The sequence below is a fragment of the Takifugu rubripes genome, chromosome 7, assembly GCF_901000725.2.
Source record: "Takifugu rubripes chromosome 7, fTakRub1.2, whole genome shotgun sequence".
In the NCBI taxonomy this organism is placed as follows: domain Eukaryota; kingdom Metazoa; phylum Chordata; class Actinopteri; order Tetraodontiformes; family Tetraodontidae; genus Takifugu; species Takifugu rubripes.
Window position 1 is genome coordinate 14,744,097 of NC_042291.1, and position 18,898 is coordinate 14,762,994.

The following is an 18,898-nucleotide window of genomic DNA, read 5'->3' on the forward strand; positions in this document are numbered from 1 at the left end:
ATGTGATAGGGTAACACACAAGTGCTTTACAAACACTTCGTCTTTATTTTTCATGAAATCTTCCTCCCCAAATTTTACAGGAATCACCATCATTCTCACAGCATCTGCGCTGCAGTTAATTGTTTATTTTGTTATTTAAAGAAACAATTAACTGCAGCATAAAAAGGAAATTAAAGAGCAAGACCAGAAACAAAAGTCCTCACGCTGCCAAACGTTCAGCAACCTATTTTAAAAATTAAAATACAGTGAAATGCGATCTCAAGTCAAATATTTAGTTTTAATACCTTGAAATTCCCCCCAAAACACAAACAACAATATAAATTTGGATTTCTAACGTTGTACAGTCACATCTAAAGAATCGAGGCCTCTGTCAAAGCTACTTTATCCGGTTATACGGTAAAATTCCTGTAATAAACATACAGCTCTAACTAAAGGGAACCGTGTCCTCATAACTACGGAGTGTTCTTTTAACCTTCTGTAAATAGAGAAAGCTCTAAGTATTAGGGGATTTTTGTTTTCCTCAATTTTTCTGCCTTTTAAGCAGTTTGGTTTATTGCAAAACACGAGTGTATCTCCCATAGATAAATCCATGTGCTAGGGCTCCATCAGTGTATTATAGCAAAAACAAGTGCTTTTATTCACTTAGATTGACCCATAAGAACCATGTCATTGGTGATCGGTAACAGCACGTTCATAGTTGTGTTGAAGCTTGTATCAGGACAGAAATAAAAAATGTAACTGGTACTCTGCACATGCACACCCTGGTATCATGTCTATACATGTAGACAGAAAAATAATAATCAGCCAAATCCTATGATGAGAGATGAAAAACGGTCACCAGTTTTCCGTCACCTTTTCTGTCAACCTGAAGCAAACGTCAACCAATGACGTAAATCAATGTCAACCGACCCACGTTTACCGCTCATTCACATCATAAGGTTACATGGAATAAGCCAAGAAGAGAGTGTTGACACATCTGGGTGCCTTATCAGTATAATGTGCAGTGTTTAGTGACAGGAAGATCAGACAGCAGTTGCCACAGGATAAGAGCTAGAATAAACACGACCTGTCAACAGATCCTAGCATGAATCGGTGCAAGAAAAACTAGACTTGAAGCGGCTGGCAGCTAACAGGAACGTCCTTCGTACTGTGAAAGAGCAGTCACGCAGTAAAACCTTCAGTCACATTTCCAAATGTTATGGTCACATAGGTAGTAAGTGGTCATCTCGCTCCTCTGGATCGTCCTCTGAAGGTTCAGAAGAAACGCCTCTGTAGGTGGGGACTTCCTCGCGAGTTCTAGAGCGGCACACAAAGTCACAGCCATCCTGAAAGGTGAAAGGAGGAGAATTTTTTTTAAAAATGGATCAGATTCAGCCTCTTTGGATGCTATTCCTTCATTGCATCGGCCTCACCGCTGCCAGATTCCCAACCTCCACCCAGAAGGCGTAATTTGGGAACTGCTCCATCCCTTTAGCTCCAACAATCATTCTCTGGTAGAGGAAACCTCCAACGAGGTAAACCGTCAGGAGGCAGAACCCACTGAAAAATAAAACAGACTTATGTCACTTAAAAGAACAAACAAAAACTGTTGCTTTGGAGGTTTTCTACACCAGCGTATTCACACACATGATGAGGATAATGGAACCAGCGCTGAGCTTGGACTGAAGAGCTGGGCACACGGCGCTGGAGTCCAACCTGAACAGGTACAAACAGTGGTTCTCTCTCTCACTGTTCTCCTGGATCACATGCAGTGGGCTCTGGGGGACAAATTCAAACAAGAGCGTCCTTGACATCCTTTAGTTAAATATATCCTGAAGCGAGGCACTTCGCGTCAAGTCCTCGAATCATCTTACCTCATCTACCTCCCTGTTGCAAAAGATCATGATTTGGGCCCGGCTCGCATCTTTAGAACAGGATCCATGTTTGTTGTTGTATATGTAGGTCAGAAACACCCAGTTACCTGCAAGGGTTACAGTTCACATGACTTATTTACATTTAAAAGTGATTCTGGAATACAGAATCGGAATAAAAATGTTTATTGACATCATTGGGTTGCACTTACTTTCTCCAATGGCCTGTGTTAAATTATATGTTCCGATCACTGTGGGCTTGGCTTCCTTCTTCTTGTTATCTATTTGAATCACTCCAGCACCGGAGATGCCACCTGCATCTCCACACAGCTGGAACACGTACGTGTAATTCTCATTATTGCTCTGTCCTGAAAAGCTATCAAAGGAAGAGATAACAGGGAATAATATAGCGTGTGCAGCCTGCACGTGGTTCATGTTTGACATTTCAAATGTGACTCAAGCTGAATGTAGCACAGATGTGGCTCGGTTTGGATTCATATATTAGAGTGTTTTTCTTACTTCTGATGAGCAAGTGGCTCAAGCTGACTGAGGACTTTCCGGTCTGACTCAGACAAGAGTTTGCAGCTCTGGGTGCTGTTTGTAGCGCACACTGGACCTCCATCCAGAATCACCCAAAGAGCCAGAGCCCACATCAAGAGGGACCCTCTAGTATAACTGTTGACCATCTGGGGGGGGCAGAAGGAGGTTATCTTTTATAACTAGAGGTCGAAAATGCAGATTGATGAGTAATGCAGAGTTTTAAAGCCAACTTCTCAATACAATTTTTAAAAAATATTTTTAGTATAATGTGATTAGATCATTTTGACATGTAAAGGAACAAATCATTGTATTTAAATATATTGTTTGCTGTCGTTTAATCAGAATTCAGCTATTAAAACGTGGCTTGGATGAATCGGGTCAACAGGGCTAAGATGACATTACACAAGTCACAATAAAAATCGCCTGTCTTATAATGTGCATGTCCCTTTTATGATGCCACAATTAGTTATTTACGAGTCTAAAAACAATAAATTCAAAATCAATATAAACACAGTGCATAAATACGAGCCCATGTTTAAAGCCTGAATGGACGCAGAATATCATCTCTGTAATCAGAAAGTTTTTCTGAGTATGCTGGAACAAACCACCCCATATATTTCACAAACATCTAGATTAAGGCAGACTTTGTTCCTACCTTCATGATGTTTTGCACTGCAAATGATTAAGAAAATGACTATTTCTCCTGTATCGCTAACGCAGCAACAGTCCTTCAGATAAACTCAGCTTCCTCACGCTAACATCGCTCCCTGGTTTTCATATTCAGCAAAAAGTTTGACAAATCAGCCGAGATGACGTGGAATTGTGTGTGATTAGAAGTCTTAACTTGACATAAGCTGGTTGTTTTCTTTGCGTTATTACTGAAAACACACTTTTTACATGAAGTGATGTCCAACAAGCTAACACGCTACAAACACCAGAAAAAAACTGCGGAAGTGAAACTAAACATGAGACCACGTGACTATCCAAAGTAGCTGTAGCCAATAAGAGGCGTTAAATCCCGCTATTTCCGCATCACGTGAGCAGAGACCGCTGCAATTGGACTAGCAAAACAGGAACGTTCTTTTCTCTGCGTACCACCTAAAATGTGCATGTTTCGGGATTAATTTGTTCACTCACCTTCATGTTGCATAAAATTTAATTTGCAGTTCACAACGTTTTTGTTTTGTTCAGTTTATTGTTAATATATTTTATGTTTAATTATTCTATAAAGCAGAGGTATCACAAATAGCCTACAGAAGGGCTAAAACCTAAACCAAAGTCTAACTGACAGCACAATATATCAAATATATAAAGGTAATCTTTTCATCATTTCAAAGTCTATTTTGCTGTCATTTTTCTTGACTGCTAGTTTGCACAATGCTCTAGTTGGGAAGGAGGGACTTACAGTGCACGATGGGACTTGTAGTACAAGTGGTGTTAGCGTGACAGTCTGAACCGGGTCATTAATCAAGCTGTACGGTAATTATTTCAGGGCTGGATATTTTTCTACCTTGGGCCTGATGCTTCCTGAGAATTTAAAATTGTACAATGTTTAAAGAATTTCTAAAAAGTTTAACATCTAAGATTATTCAATTAAGGCCAACTAAAGGTTATTTAATTTAGGTCAATTAAATTGCTTCACAGATCAATAGTATTGTATTCAAATGCTTGGTTATCTAAATTTGATGAACACAATGAAAAGGTACTCTGCAGTATTTTAATACTTATCTAATGTTGAACTTTAGTGAAATACTGCAGAGTACCGGTTCATTGTGTTCATCAAATTTAGATAACCAAGCATTTGAATACAATATTATACTATTGATCTGTAAGGCAATTTAATTGACCTAAATGTAATCACCAGAAGTGTTTAGAAAGGTTAAAGTGATAAAGTTGAAGATAATAAAGGTCAGATATAAGGTTGTCAATTGAAAAAATACATCATGCCAAAAGAAAAAACAAAAGATGTAACTTTAGAAAGTGATGTGAAATGCTGTGGATTTATTTGGTATGTTGGATTTTTCTGTTTAAATGAAGTCAGGGATGTCAGCGATGACACAGTGGCCCTATTTCCTTTGTTTGGTAATCTTAATCATAGGGTCCTTTCATCACAGGCCTCTTCAGCACTAAATGTGCATCGAGTTCCAGTAAGGTTGTTTCACAAATTTTGCAGAATTCTCCAATTTCTTGGCTCTTTCACGGGGCTTTGATAATGATTGCTTCACCTTGTTTCAGTCATAAGAACGCACATGTCTGCTTCTTCCCATTATTTAAACCAATCGGTAAGAACTAAACATGAGCTACTGGTGAATCCTCGCTGTCTTCCTCCCCTCCCCCACCCGGTCATGGACTTTACCTTACCTGGCTGCTTGTGTTGTGCAGACACACCCGACTACTCCATATCAGCCAATCCCTTTCAAAGCCTGAGACACCAAGGAGGTGGACTTCCTGTGTTTCGTGAGAGAAAACTGGGGCACAGGAGAGGAAAGAGTTAGCGACTAAATATATGCATTTCTGTTATTTTTGTTTTCCAGCAGTGTCCAAACAAGCGATTAAATCAGCAGGGAAAGGAAAAGGAGTGGACGTGGACTACTATGATTTATTAGTGAGCTCCCTGTTCTGCAGCTGAAAAGACAACACAGAGAAGGAGGAGGGGAAAGATAAGTGTCAATCTGTTGAAACTTGTTTGGGAATTTCAGGAAGGAGGGTAGAGACAGAGTGAGAGAGAGGGAGACAACCAGGGGAAGAACTCAAGCATAAATATTTTCCAACGTTTCCATAAGAGTTAAGTGCTCAGAGTCAAAGATAAAGATAGATTTACTTGAGGAAATTAAGGATTTTAGCCACGTAGGCAATGTAAATGCAAGGAAAGACTTTTCATGTTATGCAATCCCATGCTTTTGAGTACAGTGAAACCGGTGCGGGAGGCAGGGTGGAGGTCACCGGCACTCTCCAGGAAAACTACATTTAGGTGAGTTTCTCCTTGTTTTTGAGTGAGTTTTCAGACAAACACTCTAGAGAACTGGACACACATGAGGGGCTAGCTTAGCTGTGGTTTACGTGTAACATGCCGTGCCTATGTGTCACAGGCCTCACTTTCTAAAAGTCTTTTGGTATGTGGTGCTTTGAGTGCCTGTGCTGCATTCTTACAGAACCGTAGGATAGTGTCCCATTTAGTCGTTTATGTGATTGTTCAGGGTACTGCTATTTCTGTGTGTAAGCTCACATTGCTTCAGATTTTAAGTTAAACATTTGTGTGTATTTAGTGAATACTTTTGTGCTGGGCTACAGGAAACCATTGTTGTTTAATTGTGAGAGCATGTTTTCACAGACACCTAATTACATTTGTATGATTGTGATGTGTTAACTAAGCTAACTCGCGATGTCTGAGTTGAATATATGGGCTGTTATTGTCTTTTAGAGTCTCCAAATGATGATCCTATGGGGGCCAAAAGACCGAGCGGCACCGTCTTTGACACTCTATCTACCGTAAACACATCTGACCGCAAGTTCCAGCCAGGTGGAAAAGTCTCCTTGGATCCAAGTCCCAGACCAGCAATGTCTGCCAAGTTGGAGAAAGGGAGAGACGTCAGTCATGAAGAGGGCTGGAGAAGGGAGAGAGAAATGGAGAAAGCCAGGGACAAAGGAACATACAGAGACCATGGTCCCCGGGATAGATACTATGAGAGACACCGAGGTCCAGTTCCCCGACAAAGAGAGTGGAGTGAGAGAGAGAGGTGGCAAGAAAATGAGAGAAGACAAAACATGAGGCCTCTGTCTTCTGTGGAGAAAGAGACTGAGAGATACGCAGCAAGAGGGATGAACAAGGGTGACACTTTTCCGAGGATGACAAAAAACAGCGGGGATCGTGGCGGACGAGTCAAGGGGGAGAATGACGGGAGCGGTGAACAGAGGCGAAGAGATAGACCAAAAGGACTGGATGCAGATGATTGGGAGAGAGAGTATGAAAGGGAACAGCAGAGAGAGGGATGCAGAGTGAAGGACAGAGAGGAGATGTCTGGCAGGCTCAAAGAAGAGGGACCGAGGAGGAGAGAGCGGGATGATTCGTGGGAGAGAAGAGAGCGGGATACAGCAAGAAAGAGAGAGAAACCAAGGTCCGACATGGGAAAGAGGGAACCCAGGGTGGCCTCTCCATATAGACAAAGAGACAGGGATATCTACTCAGATAGGGTGGAGAGGGACGCAACCCACAGGAGACAGGGACAGAGGGATACTAGAAGTGAGGGTGACAGTGACGAGAGGGAAATGAGAAAAGAGAGGGACAAAGAGAGGGACAGGGAGTATCACCACAGTAGAAGTGATGGAGACGGCAGAGACAAACCAAAGAGGGACAGATATAGAGACAGGCAAGGATACCGGGATGAGGACAAGTACAGATACAGGGACAGAGACCGTGAAAGAGAGGTAGATCGATCCAGGAGGAGGGATGAAGAAAGGGACAGAGAAAGGTACAGAGAGGATCGGAGGAGTGTGGCGTGGGAGGCAGAGAGGGAAGGCGAAAGATGGAAGGACAGTAACAGAGACCTGAAGGGGGACAGGAGAAGGCATGACGTGTCCAGAGAACCCAAGCAGGAGATATACAGGGAGAGAAAGGAAAAAGAAGAAGACCACAGGCGGGAAGATTCGACCGGTAGAGACGGTCGAGCCCAGAGTGACACGACTCCCAGAGCCCCCCCACGAGCACAGAGTAGCGGAGAGTGGAGCTCTACTGATGTTGATGAGCAGAGAACAGCAGGGGGAGATGATGACAGAAGACGAAGAGAGCAAGATAGACATCGAAGGGGGAAGACAGAGCAGAGAAGGATGTGGTTAGAGCCACAGAGGGGCATAAATAGTAGAGGAAATATTGTAGACGAAGGCACAAGCACGAGCGAGAGGAATATTGAGTCACTGGGTGAGTGGGGGAGAGGAGAGCAAAGGGTAAAAGAGGAACCAGATGAGGTCTACTCAGACCAACGTCGTCACACAGAGAGGTACAGAAGTAGAAATGAACAGAGTGGAAACACAAAGACTGAAGGGGTGAGTGTAGACGGAGAGATGTACGAAGTCTGGAGGGAAAAAGATAAGGAAGAGCGGGAGCAGATGTCCGGCAGCCATAGAGGGGCAGATAGAAGACAAGATGTGGAGCGAGAGAACATGATGGAAGAGAGCGACAGAGACGGTGGGAGCGATTATTGGGCCCGCTCTGAAAGCGAGGGGGGAAGTGACACCGACTGTAAGCAAGAAAAAGACAAGATGCTGTCGGGAGAAGACGACTTTGTCACCATTTCCAGCGGTGGAGATGAACAGGACGAGAGAGAGGAAGACGAAGAGCAGTACGAGGACTGCCAGGAGTACTTGGAAGGTGGAGATAAAGATCACTCCCCTGGAGACTTTGTGGGGCATGATGGCGACAAGGAGACAGAACAGGAGTGGACAACAGGGAAGGAGGAGACGGTCGATGAAGATGATCAGGCGAGCGGAAAACAGCCACAGTACGTCTTTTGTGTCATCGGCCAAACGTTGCCACGGGAGAAAGCCATCAAAAAAACACCACCGGAGGTTGATCGGTCACCGGAAGAGGACGGGCCAGGTGAGCCAAACACCAAATGGAGAGATCAGGGTGCCCAAAGAGCATCAGCACAGGAAGCCGAGGTAAATACCAACCTTGAAGCTGAAGACAGAACGAGGGGTAAAGTACTCACCCAAGCTGATTTGGGGCCGATAACCAGAGACTCACTTACTGAAAGACTCCTGACGGAATGGAGGCAGAAGAACAATATACCATCTGAAACGGAGAGCGAGCATTCTCTGCAGGTTCCAGATAATCCCTATGGTGATGTTTATTCTAAGGTGGATTTTGAACAAATTCAGCCAATCTTGGAAGAGCTCGGCAGTGGAACGATGAGCCCAGACGAGGTGGAGGCCATTCGCATCCGACTGAGTGGAGCTTGGACTTTGTCTGAGGAGCCTAAGCAACACTCCCAGGCTCCTCACCTTAAATGGGCCAAAAATGTGGTGCAGGAAATACTTGGAAACTCAGAGGAAGGGACTGTGGATGAAATTAGCGTGGAGACAGATGGAGACAGAAGAGTCAACCAGTCCGAGAACACCTCCAATAATGTCAAACAGCAGGTAGAGACTACACGGGAGCCCGGAGAGGTACCACTTGACTTGAGAATGGACGCACAGCACTCGGACGCAGAACTGGACATGGATGAATCGTTGGAGTTGGAGGGATTGAGAGGTAGGGGGCAGAGCCGAGATGACATGCATGCTGAGCAGGTCACAGCGATGCATGGTGACGCACGTACATACACTCATACTGATACACAGTTGCACACAGGAGGAAAAGAGGAACACAGTATGGACAAGGAGAATAGGTCACCACCTGGTCACCACCAGCCAGAAAAGGTAGATATAATGGTAGAAACATGTGAAAAGTCTGGGGATTGTGAGATTTCAGAAACTGAAAAGTCACGCAGAGAGGAAGTGGAGATGTATTTATCTGTCAGTAACACGCTGTACAAGCCAAGCAGCTGCCCCATTCTGATTTGTGAAGCCGAGTCTGAGACCCTCGTTCCCTCCAGCGAGGGTGAAGACAAGAAAGTAGGACAGGACAGAACAGGTGAAAGCGAAGAAGACGGCCAGGAAGAGGAGAGGGACATTGCGGAGGGAATGGTGGGAAGTAAGGGAGGAGAAGAGGGAAATGAGCCTGATGAACACGTGTCAGACCAAAACATAAAAGGGGCGACTCTGGCGAGCAGCTACAGTTTCCGAGATTTGGGCCCCAAAGCCCGCTTGCGAAGACTGGGTGTCCGTAAAACCACAGAAAGAAAAGACGGAGAACATGTTGAAGTGAAAGAAGAGGAAGGTGCTGGAAGGGATCGCAGGACCAGAATATTCTCCACCACAGGTAAAGAAAGAATAATGATGAAGTTTCAATCTTCTATATCTTTTTCAAAGAGTCGGTCAATCCCCTAAAATTGGCTCTAAATCGAGTCGCATGGCGCACGTCTCCAATCGGCCTCAATCTGCTCTCCTTCCTGCTCTGTTTGTGTTGTCTCGTTCACTAATTATCACCCCAAAAAATCAAAGATAACGCCCGCTAATTAGGAATCGAAACACATCATAGAAATTTACAGTTGCGTCACAGTGTTGTAGTTACAGGTTGTGGGCGGTCTTGCGTGGAAGGGAACTAAGGGAAAACCCCCGACAGTGGTGTTAAAGGCTTGACTTGATTTTAACTGAGACAGAAGAAAACAAACTGCGGTTCTGGAAAGAGCTACTTTTTACACAGAACCCCTACAGGTATGCTCTTATACAACATCAAGACAAATACATACTTTTACATTTCAGACGACGAGGATGATCGAAGTCGAAGCTGGGAAGAAGTGGAGCTGAGGTGAGTGAAGCAGTCACACGTGTGATACATTTGTTGTACGAGTGCAGCATCCCAGGTATTGGATTCACATGTACGTGTGAGATTGTGTCCATAGAATTGGCAACGGCCGCTAAAGTTGAAGCAGCTCTATCAGTCAAGTTTGGTTTCATAGTTTTAAGTATTACATGCTTCTAAAGACCGCTGTGACTCTTTCGGCACTGTAGGAATGTTTTGGACACGATTCAAAGACGGAAAAGGAACTCGAGATTTTTCAGTGAGTATCGCTGACCCATTTTCGGTTTTGCTTATTTCAAATCACAGTTTGGGAGTACCCGAAGTCCCCGATCGGCTGTGCTGATTCTCATTTTTGATTCCTGTCAGACTGCTCTGTGGGTGTCGCACTGACGTGACTTTTGTTTTTGTGTCTGGGAATAATCTGACGCGGTTTCCTTCTAATTCCTGTGATTCATGGCTGCCTTAACGCTAACCTACTTACGATACCTCTTCTGCAATTTTCTTCAGAAATTGACCCAAATGACACACACACACACACACACACACACACACACATAAACACACATTTCTGTGCAGTTAAGGTTTAATTTAATGTCTTTATGAGTCATCATTTAGCCACTTTATACAGTTACAGGTTCTTTTGCCCATGGTTCTGTTTGATTTCGCAAGAAACGGAGCAGAGTGTGGCTAAGAGAGCAAACCACAGACAGGTTTCTGCAAGCATTCGTGTCTCTGAAAAGCAGCTGCAGCTTCTCTTTTGCATTCCAGCGTGTACGCGTTAAGAGGAATGTCAACTGCAAACATGTCCATTTGGCGAACCTCTACCCCAGTTCTTTTACATCTTCTTGGCTTTGCTTTCTGTATTTTAACCAAAAATACGGTTTCTCATTCAACTTCCTCCTCCCGCGCCTCCCAGATGCTGCCCAGCTCTACCAGCAGTACAACGAGGCAGCCCAGAACTTCGAGATCTTGCGCCAGGCACGTTCTGATGGCACCACCGTGTCCGAGGATACGACCCCTTCCCTGGCGCCTTCGCCTTCGCCTCCGCCAGCCCGCAGACCCCTGCCACCCCTTCCGTCTGCCCAGACCCCACACAGGTTCTCCCACACGGGCTCCATCACCAGCGTCCAAAGCTTACCTCTACCCGAGCCCCCAAAGATCGAAGGCAGGCCTCCCTCCCCGCGTCTCTCCATATCGCTCTCGAAGTCCTCCAGCCTGTGGCGGGAGCTGCCAGGGGTGAGGAACAGCTCTGAGCTGGAGGAGCTCACAGAGGACCAGAGGCGCCTGCAAGAGGTAACGCAGCTGAAGCAACTACATCTAAACTTTCTGAATTAAGACCAAACCTTTTTTTTTGGGGGGGGGGGGTCCAAACCTCCCCAAAACTGCATCATCCTCATATCTCTATATAGACAATATGCATTTTTTTTTTAAAGAAAAAGGGGTTGGCAAGTACATGATGTGTAAAATTTAAAAGAATTAACCTGGTTTACTTTCAAAAAAATAAAGAAACATGCATTAAGCTGTTTCCCTCATCAGTGTTCATTAATTCACAACCTCTGAAGTTCACGGAACCACTTTGGTCCTGATACATAAATTGAGTCTTCATAACAGCAATCATAATTCTGCAGGTGTGTTAGCTGAGGTGATAAACACTTGCAACACTTGACCCTTGACCTGCCACATTTAACATCTGTTTAAAAAAAAAAAAAATTGAACCTATTGAAAAGCTCATCATATTTCTTCTTTAATGTAAAACTATCAGCAATAAGTTGGCAGCTCCTGGGAAATGCCTACATGAGCCCATATGGAGCTGGTAATTCAGACCACTACTCATATAAGTAAGCATTAAGATGGACTTGCCACATTCTGGAATAACCCTGAGATCGAGTTCCAGTTTAAGTGTCAGAGAAGTGCGATTGCACAACACGGAGCTGTAAATCTGTTCCACGAAGTCCCGTTAGTGAGATTTGTTGCTGCTCGTTGTGAAAACATCCTGCTGGCTTAGTCATATCCTTGACCCTTTAACTGTCTTCAGCCTTTCCGATCCTTAAACATCTGCATGTGTTTCTCCTTTATGTGTCCCGACAGGTGAGGTTCGAGGTTGTCACTTCAGAGGCCTCCTACTGCAGAAGTTTAGACATTGTCGTCGAACACTTTGTCAAGTCCAAACAGCTGGGGGCGCTGCTGGGCACTCAGGACAGGAACTGGCTGTTTTCTCGGCTGGCAGATGTCCGCGCCATCAGCCACAGGTCAGAAGTGTTCTCATGATCTACCAAAGGTGTGGATCAAATGTCTACTCGTTGCTGGGGTTGTAAATGAACGTGGGGAAATTAGCAAACCAAAAGTCTTTGTGATTTCTGTTTTAGTTTCTTATCAAAGCTGGAGGAGCGGGTGGAGTCAAACCTCATGTCCTTTACAGTCTGTGACATCATCGCTAAACACTGTCAGCGCTTCAAAATGGTTTATGTGCCCTACCTCACCAACCAGTCCTACCAGGACGCCACCTACCAGAGACTCATGTGAGCTCATTCATGTTTTTATTTCATTCTTTAATGTTGAACACATTCAGCGTTGTTTTCTAAATCATTTTTTAATTCAGGAATGAAAACCCAGGCTTCAGGAGGATTGTGGAGAAACTGGAGCAGAGTGTTGTTTGTCAGAGGCTGCCTCTCCGCTCATTCCTTGTCCTCCCTTTCCAGAGAATCACGAGACTTAAGCTGCTGGTCCAGGTGTGTGTATATGGGGTAACAGCCTGATTGAACTGGCACCCCCTCACACCTTTTTTAATCAATAATTTATATCATTTCCATGTAGAACATTGTGAAGAGAACAACCCCTGGAACTACGGAGGCGACTCAGGCCATTAAAGCTTTAAAACTCCTGGCGAAGGTAGCAGCAGCCTCCTTTTCACTGTGAATCAATGCATTAATTAATGCTGAAGGTACAGTTTGACTGTAGGTGTTGACAAATTTGTTAACTGCGTTCCAGCTGATTCAGGAGAGTAACGACAGCATCACTCAGATGAAAAGTATTGAGTCTTTGGTGTCACTCAGTGCAAAGGTGGACTTTGAGTGCAGAGTAAGTGTTGTATTTATGTTCCTCTTTTACGTAATGCGTTTTTCGTAAAAGCCTTTTAAAAGGAAACTAGCGAGGTTGTTTCCAAAGACTTAAACATGAAGTTCATCGATTACCCTGCAGTGATTGATGGTTAATGCCTTTATTGTTGGCTTGTGATCCTCTAGTAAATAGAGAGATTAAACAATGAAAGGTGAAGAGTGCAGCGTTATCCAAAGGTGTTGCCCACAGAAGAAATGAAATTGATGTTGCCAGCAGAAGGAAGCATGTCTTTAATCTTTTCAGTGGGGAATAAACATATATTGCAATTAAAATAAATAAAAAAGTCATGGTTGCAAACCATTTTACCATGAGACGTCAGCATCAGGGAATCTATAAAATCCCTTAAATGTATTTAAGTGAATTTACAAATTTGTGGTCAATTAACCAAACTCTCTAAGCTATTTATAATAAACTGAAAACTCAATTGCATGGTAACCTTGTCCATTTCACAGACTCTTCCTCTGATCAGTCAGTCCCGGAGGATGATCCGGGAGGGTCCGGTCACCGAACTGATGGACTTCTCCCTGAAGGATACAGAGAGGAGTGTTTATTTGCACCTCTTCAACGACTACTTGCTACTTTCTCTTCAAAAAGAGTGAGTGGATGTGCAATATTTAATAGTTCTCCCCCTGTTAGCACTTCTCTTATCATCATTGCCAGCAGCAGTAGTTTCTGATATGAGCGAAGTGGGCAAGCGCCAAGGTTGAATTTTTTTCTATGAGTGATGAAGGACGCTACGAGCTCTTGCGAAAAAAAAAAAAAGATTTGTACGTATCATGGTGTCAGGGAATTGGCAAAATAGCGCCCCCGTCCGTTGTGCAGGCGCCACTGCGTGTCTGAATCTCCCTGTTGGAGCGGGCAAGGGGCAACTTAATAGAGTAATTCGTTAAAATCAATCCCACCATTTCATTCATAACATTATAAATCCATTCATTCCAAGCTCTTCGTCTTTCCCTTGGACTCATCCCAGTCTCCTGTGCCCATTTGTCCTTTGCATTCTTCTCTTTCCAGAGGAGGAAGGTTCACTGTGGTCGACCACTCGCCTGTTTCAGTGCTGCGTGTGGAGAACTGTCGCGTTAAACTTCACTCCTTACAGAAGAATTTGTTCCGGGTGCACATGTCAACTAAAGCCCTTCTGCTTCGCACCGACGCACTGTGAGAACCTGGGCACGTGTTGTCGCCCGAGAATGTTGTTTCTTGTTCTAATTGTTGCTTTTCTTTCTCTTAGGAGTGATAAACTACGGTGGATATCCGCTCTCTCGCGGCCACATCCAGAGATAGATTTTTCTGCTGCACAAGGTGAATAAGTGGACCTTTTCATTCATACACTCGTGTTATCCAAGAGAGAAAAAAATTGGAGTATCAGAGTACTTGTGTTTATTCAGCTAACAGAAATGAGTGTGTGATGGTTTCTTGTGTTTATGTCGTCCTATTGTGAACGGCCAATATTGAAGTTCAGCCCGCCTGGTCTCTCTCCACATGCAGATTTTCCACAGATGCAGTGTATCCGAGCGTTTGTTGCCCAGCAGCCTGATGAACTCTCTCTGGAAAAAGCTGATATTATTCTAGTGCATCAACAAAGCACTGACCGTAAGACAACCGCGTCCCCGTCCCCCTTTCATCAGTGCCAGCGAGGTGAAATCTGGCTTCATTTGCACTGTTTTGCATCTCTTTGTTTTTCAGATTGGGTAGAGGGGACCAGACTGTCTGATCGGCATCGTGGATGGTTGCCCGCGTCCCATTTAGAAACCATAACAAACTCACGAGTCAGACAACACAACCTGGAAGATGCTCTGAAAGTGTCAACGGCAACGGCTGCTGTATGAGCAGGACTTAAACCGGAGACAGTAATCAGTTTCGAGCTGCTGGAAATGCAGCGTTAACTGCTGTAAATGTGCATTTGGGTTTTCTTGTTTCAGTGTCTTTTAAACTGCTGAAGTCCTCGAAGGCATCGCAGAAATAAGCGATTTCATTAACTATGCAGGACATTACGTTCTGTGTGGGCTATGATTATAAACCTGTAATTTAAAAAATGGTGTTGAAAAAAAGCCCAGTTGAGAAATGCAAATGTGTAATTATGTGTGTATATTGAGCAGATTCCTGTAAAGCTGAGCCTTACATGAGAGGTGATGCATGCAAAATGGACCAGCGGTCCGCAGGGTGTACAGAGTGTTCACACTAAACAAGTTTTAATAAATTAAGCAGTGGAATTAAAAACCTGTCTGAGAATAGTCAGTCCTTTATAGGGTGTGTTTTTCCTTCCTCTTTAATCTGTTATTTATTATAATTTTCTTGTGCTCAGTGGACCTAAACAAAGCAGACTCACGGATAAAGGGAGACTTCACATTCCGGAGACATGTTGCTGTCTCGTCTAGACTGATAAGTCCCTAAAAACTTAAGGACATGCCGCCTTATTTATTATATTTCACTCAATTGAGGAAAATAAGAAATGGAGGAATGACCCAAATACAATTAAACTTCAGATATTTGTTGAAACTGTGATATTGTGTTTGAGTATTTACTAAAGGTTTCTTTTTTTATGCAAAAACGTTAGAGGCTGTGTAATTCAAAAAGCAATCCAAACAAATGTGTATACAATATTATAACTGCTCTTATTATTAATAATAATCACGATCGCACTTATAATAATCGAAACATCTGACCGAGAGGAGAAAGATTCAGCAACGCCTATAAGTTTCCTGGAAACGTTTGAAAGAATGAATGTGAGTCATGAATGTAGTCATATTTCTAGCATTAAATGCGCAAACACTGAACTGTTCCTTTAACTGTGACCTCGACATCGTGGAACCGGAGTCAACAACACCTCGCCTACTGATAGAGACACGCCGCGCACGTAGCCTGGCTGACTGTGGCAGAAGGCGGGCCTGACCCTCAGCCGAGACGTCCTATTGGTTGTAGTGGCCGTCAGTCAAGGAGAAGAGGGCGGGACCTGTTTTCAGAATGCCAAGTACAGCCACCTTTTGCCATTTGTCAGTTTTAGCTGTCAGTCTACATTCTCCTCTCCGATTGGTCACAGATGTGCTGGGGGCGTTGCGGCGTTTGTTGTTTTCGTCTGCAGCCCCGTCGACATCTTTAAAATTTTGAGGTGTTGTGATCAAGGCAGCGGTTTAACCTTTGTGCAATTTCTTCAGAGAGTTCTAACAAAGCGCCGGAGAATTTTCCCAGTTTTGCTCTGCCGAGGGGACCCGGTTTCTGTGTTTTTCTAAGGTACGTGCAGCGTCTTGCTACCGCTTGCTATGCTGTTGTGTCTCAGCCTAGGATAAGCGAGCTGATTTATAAAGTGACGTGTTCTAACTCCCATGCCAAGAATTTCGGTAAGCAATGTGTTTTTCAGATTGGGATTTCGTTAATTTCGTCAATTCTTTTGGCGACTGCCCCGGTTACCTTTTATTCTTCGCTTCGTTGCTAATGTTTACAAGGTAGTTTTCTCTGTCAACTGGACTGGGTTTCTTCTCTTGAAGACGTTTCGCCTTCGATCCAGAAGGCTTCTTCAAACGTTTTCAAGAGAAGAAACCCAGTCCAGTTGACAGAGAAAACTACCTTGGATACAATGACCTGGATGATTGAGAATCTACACAGACATGTTGCTAATGTTGTTTACAGCCGTAGCTAACTCTGGTGGCAGCCTCGTGACTTCCATCACGTGACATAATTTCATCAGCGGCTTCTGACAGTTTGGACCAAAAATGAAAAACAATAGATCTAAAACCTTTAATCACTCAACTACATTTGGATTTATCTGGTAGTTGGGAAGTCTAAAAATGTCCTTCTCTACCTTGGGAAGGTTTATCTTTAGATTGATACGTTACACTTCAGGCCTGAGTTTGTGCTCATTCATCTGATAATCTTAATATAATTCTAATAAACTGAGTTAGAAAAGCAAAATAAGAGACTTTGCAGTCTACATTTTACACTGGAATCCATTCAAACCAATGGATGTTAAACCCTACATTAAGAGAAAGCGCCTCAGTGTAAGCTGAATTATTTCATAATATTTTGCTGTTGAAAATTAGTATTTTAATACCAACTCCCTCCAACATGATTCTCTAAATCCCACGGGTTCTAGATGGCAAAATGTCATCTTGGAGTACCTCTAGGTTCAGTCGGTATCAGTCGTTGACAGACCGCACTGATGGATGGCCTCTGATTACGTCTCTTTCTCCTTTGTCTTCTTGATGAAATAAGGCCTTGTGTTATTTTCAGATGGGCAGCCAGTACCAGCGCTCAGTCCCACTGGAGGTGAGGAGAGCGGAGGGAGAGAGAGTTCGGGCCAAGCATCCTGACAAAATACCGGTTGGTACATCACTGTGACTTTTTTGTCCATTCCAAATGTTCAAATTTAATCCCAAAGCAGCCATCTGATTAAAGTTGTGAGAGGTTCCATTTGTTTTCTGTCCTGTTATATTATATTTCCTCTGTCGATTGTGAACAACTATTCTTTTTATTTGTTTCTTTACAGATCATCGTGGAGCGAGCTGCGAGGTCACGAGCACCCGATCTGGACAAAAAGAAATATCTGGTGCCCTCAGACTTAACAGGTGAAAACATGGCCTTTAAAACTAAAAAGGGGATTACCTGCACGCCGTTTAACATAATTCAAAATATTTCACTACATTTAATCCTTCTGGCCACCCTGACCTTCTCCTCATTGTCTTCCTGTTTGCAGTGGGGCAGTTGTGTTTCCTGATACGCCAGCGTGTGTCTCTGAGACCCGAGGAAGCGCTCTTCTTCTTTGTCAACAACTCCCTCCCGCCCTCCAGCTCACCGCTCTCTGCAGTATATCAGGTAAACACACACACATACATACATCTCATTCCAATTTGGAGCGTTTGGTTCTCAAATATAACGCAGAAAAACACATATTTCCTTGCTCCAAGGTTGCTTCATTTTAGTAGAAGCTGACTGATGTCAGGAACATTGACTATTCTGTAAATAAATACAATGAACTGACCCACAAATGTCTTCCTTTTGCACGTTTGGGCCTGTGTGCTAACTTCAGCACTTTTAGTAATGTGTTATATATTCAAAGGTCATACCCCAAGAAATCATTAATGCTTGTTTAGAAAAAAACAAGGTTGCAGATCTGTCTGTGGCTGCACGTACATTTTGAAACCGTACTTCAGTTTTTGGTTTGGGTGTGTTGTAACACGTGCGCATTCGTGGTTGACCCTTGCTAACGTTAGCCGTTTTTCAGGAGCACCACGACGAGGACCTGTTTCTCTACATGACCTACAGTAACGAGAGCGTGTACGGCGCCTGAGGGGCGACCAGAGGAGATGGAGATCGGGAGAGACGAGGCACGGAGAGTTCGGGATGTTTGTAAAGCTTCGCACCAATATTATCTCTAATATCAATTTGAACAAGTGAAAGGACGTGGTGAGAGAAAGGCGTCGATTCTGGGGAGTTTTTTAAGCCCTTCAGGATTGTCGACTAATAACTTTGCAATGAAAGCAAAAAGTGGTGCTGCACAACTAGTTCTCGGAAATGATGGCGAGGGGGCTCTCGTGACCTTTCTCTGTCATTTGTATTTACTGCAAATAGTATTTGGATTTTTTTTTTTTCTTTTGTAAATATCTTAAACTTTGTGGAAAATAAATGTCCCAAAAAAAAAAAGTTAGACTCTGATTATTTGTGTGCGACTACCTTTTACAGCATGAGAGCCCGTTTGTAACACGCACGCCGGATCTGGCCTGGGATGTTCAGGATGGATGTCAGTACCTGTGAGAGCTCCATGATTGCACCGAGGAAAGATGGCTCTGATGAAAGCAAACCCAGCATGAATCTATTAAAGGGACGAGAAAAACAAGAAAATGCCAAACCGCCTTTTAATAAACAATAATAACCTTTATAATGAACACATGTAGAATTGGAGGGTTCGTGGTTCAAATCCCAGTGTTGATAAAACTTGGAAGGTGTCCTGGAGGTGCCAGGTCACCTTCAGAGGGCCGCCGAGGTACCTTTGAGCAAGATG

General features: G+C 43.7%; 3 protein-coding genes across 7 annotated transcripts; 2 read left to right on the top strand and 1 right to left on the bottom strand.

Annotated features, from left to right (window-relative positions):
• Positions 1–22: 22 nt before the first annotated feature.
• Positions 23–4,771, bottom strand: m6pr (mannose-6-phosphate receptor (cation dependent)). Of its 2 annotated transcripts, none has more exons than XM_029838183.1 (7): positions 4,752–4,771; positions 2,370–2,536; positions 2,063–2,226; positions 1,854–1,960; positions 1,627–1,757; positions 1,413–1,539; positions 23–1,325 (listed from the first exon to the last, which is right to left on the bottom strand). In XM_029838183.1, exons 2-7 carry the CDS (start codon positions 2,534–2,536, stop codon positions 1,203–1,205), a joined length of 819 nt encoding a protein of 272 aa, XP_029694043.1. In that variant the 5' UTR covers positions 4,752–4,771; the 3' UTR covers positions 23–1,202.
• Positions 3,626–15,123, top strand: arhgef5 (Rho guanine nucleotide exchange factor (GEF) 5). Of its 4 annotated transcripts, none has more exons than XM_011605865.2 (16): positions 3,626–3,704; positions 4,928–5,361; positions 5,812–9,306; positions 9,750–9,795; positions 9,999–10,048; positions 10,706–11,082; positions 11,878–12,038; positions 12,156–12,308; positions 12,389–12,518; positions 12,604–12,678; positions 12,778–12,867; positions 13,359–13,501; positions 13,918–14,061; positions 14,135–14,205; positions 14,392–14,496; positions 14,590–15,123. In XM_011605865.2, exons 3-16 carry the CDS (start codon positions 5,832–5,834, stop codon positions 14,730–14,732), a joined length of 5,163 nt encoding a protein of 1,720 aa, XP_011604167.2. In that variant the 5' UTR covers positions 3,626–3,704; positions 4,928–5,361; positions 5,812–5,831; the 3' UTR covers positions 14,733–15,123. The 4 variants fall into 4 exon arrangements, with proteins under 4 accessions (XP_011604167.2, XP_011604164.2, XP_011604165.2 ...); XM_011605862.2 differs by lacking the exon at positions 3,626–3,704 and adding an exon at positions 3,815–3,869 and having other exon boundaries at positions 4,925–5,361; XM_011605863.2 differs by lacking the exon at positions 3,626–3,704 and adding an exon at positions 3,852–3,869.
• Positions 15,124–15,950: 827 nt separating this feature from the next.
• On the top strand, positions 15,951–18,540 carry LOC101076880 (gamma-aminobutyric acid receptor-associated protein-like 1). Its single transcript, XM_003966250.3, has 5 exons — positions 15,951–16,134; positions 17,131–17,220; positions 17,387–17,465; positions 17,594–17,712; positions 18,122–18,540. Exons 2-5 carry the CDS (start codon positions 17,131–17,133, stop codon positions 18,185–18,187), a joined length of 354 nt encoding a protein of 117 aa, XP_003966299.1. The 5' UTR covers positions 15,951–16,134; the 3' UTR covers positions 18,188–18,540.
• Positions 18,541–18,898: the final 358 nt, after the last annotated feature.

Coding starts and splice junctions, on each gene's coding strand:
- arhgef5 (XM_011605865.2), top strand. CDS start 5,832: ATGGGGGCCAAAAGACCGAGCGGCACCGTCTTTGACACTCTATCTACC. Junction 12,679..12,777: donor CTTTAAAACTCCTGGCGAAG/GTAGCAGCAGCC, acceptor ACTGCGTTCCAG/CTGATTCAGGAGAGTAACGA. Junction 14,497..14,589: donor GCATCAACAAAGCACTGACC/GTAAGACAACCG, acceptor TTTGTTTTTCAG/ATTGGGTAGAGGGGACCAGA.
- m6pr (XM_029838183.1), bottom strand. CDS start 2,536: ATGGTCAACAGTTATACTAGAGGGTCCCTCTTGATGTGGGCTCTGGCT. Junction 2,227..2,369: donor GAGCCACTTGCTCATCAGAA/GTAAGAAAAACA, acceptor TTCCTTTGATAG/CTTTTCAGGACAGAGCAATA. Junction 1,540..1,626: donor GGTTCCATTATCCTCATCAT/GTGTGTGAATAC, acceptor TTTATTTTTCAG/TGGGTTCTGCCTCCTGACGG.
- LOC101076880 (XM_003966250.3), top strand. CDS start 17,131: ATGGGCAGCCAGTACCAGCGCTCAGTCCCACTGGAGGTGAGGAGAGCG. Junction 17,221..17,386: donor AGCATCCTGACAAAATACCG/GTTGGTACATCA, acceptor GTTTCTTTACAG/ATCATCGTGGAGCGAGCTGC. Junction 17,713..18,121: donor CGCTCTCTGCAGTATATCAG/GTAAACACACAC, acceptor GCCGTTTTTCAG/GAGCACCACGACGAGGACCT.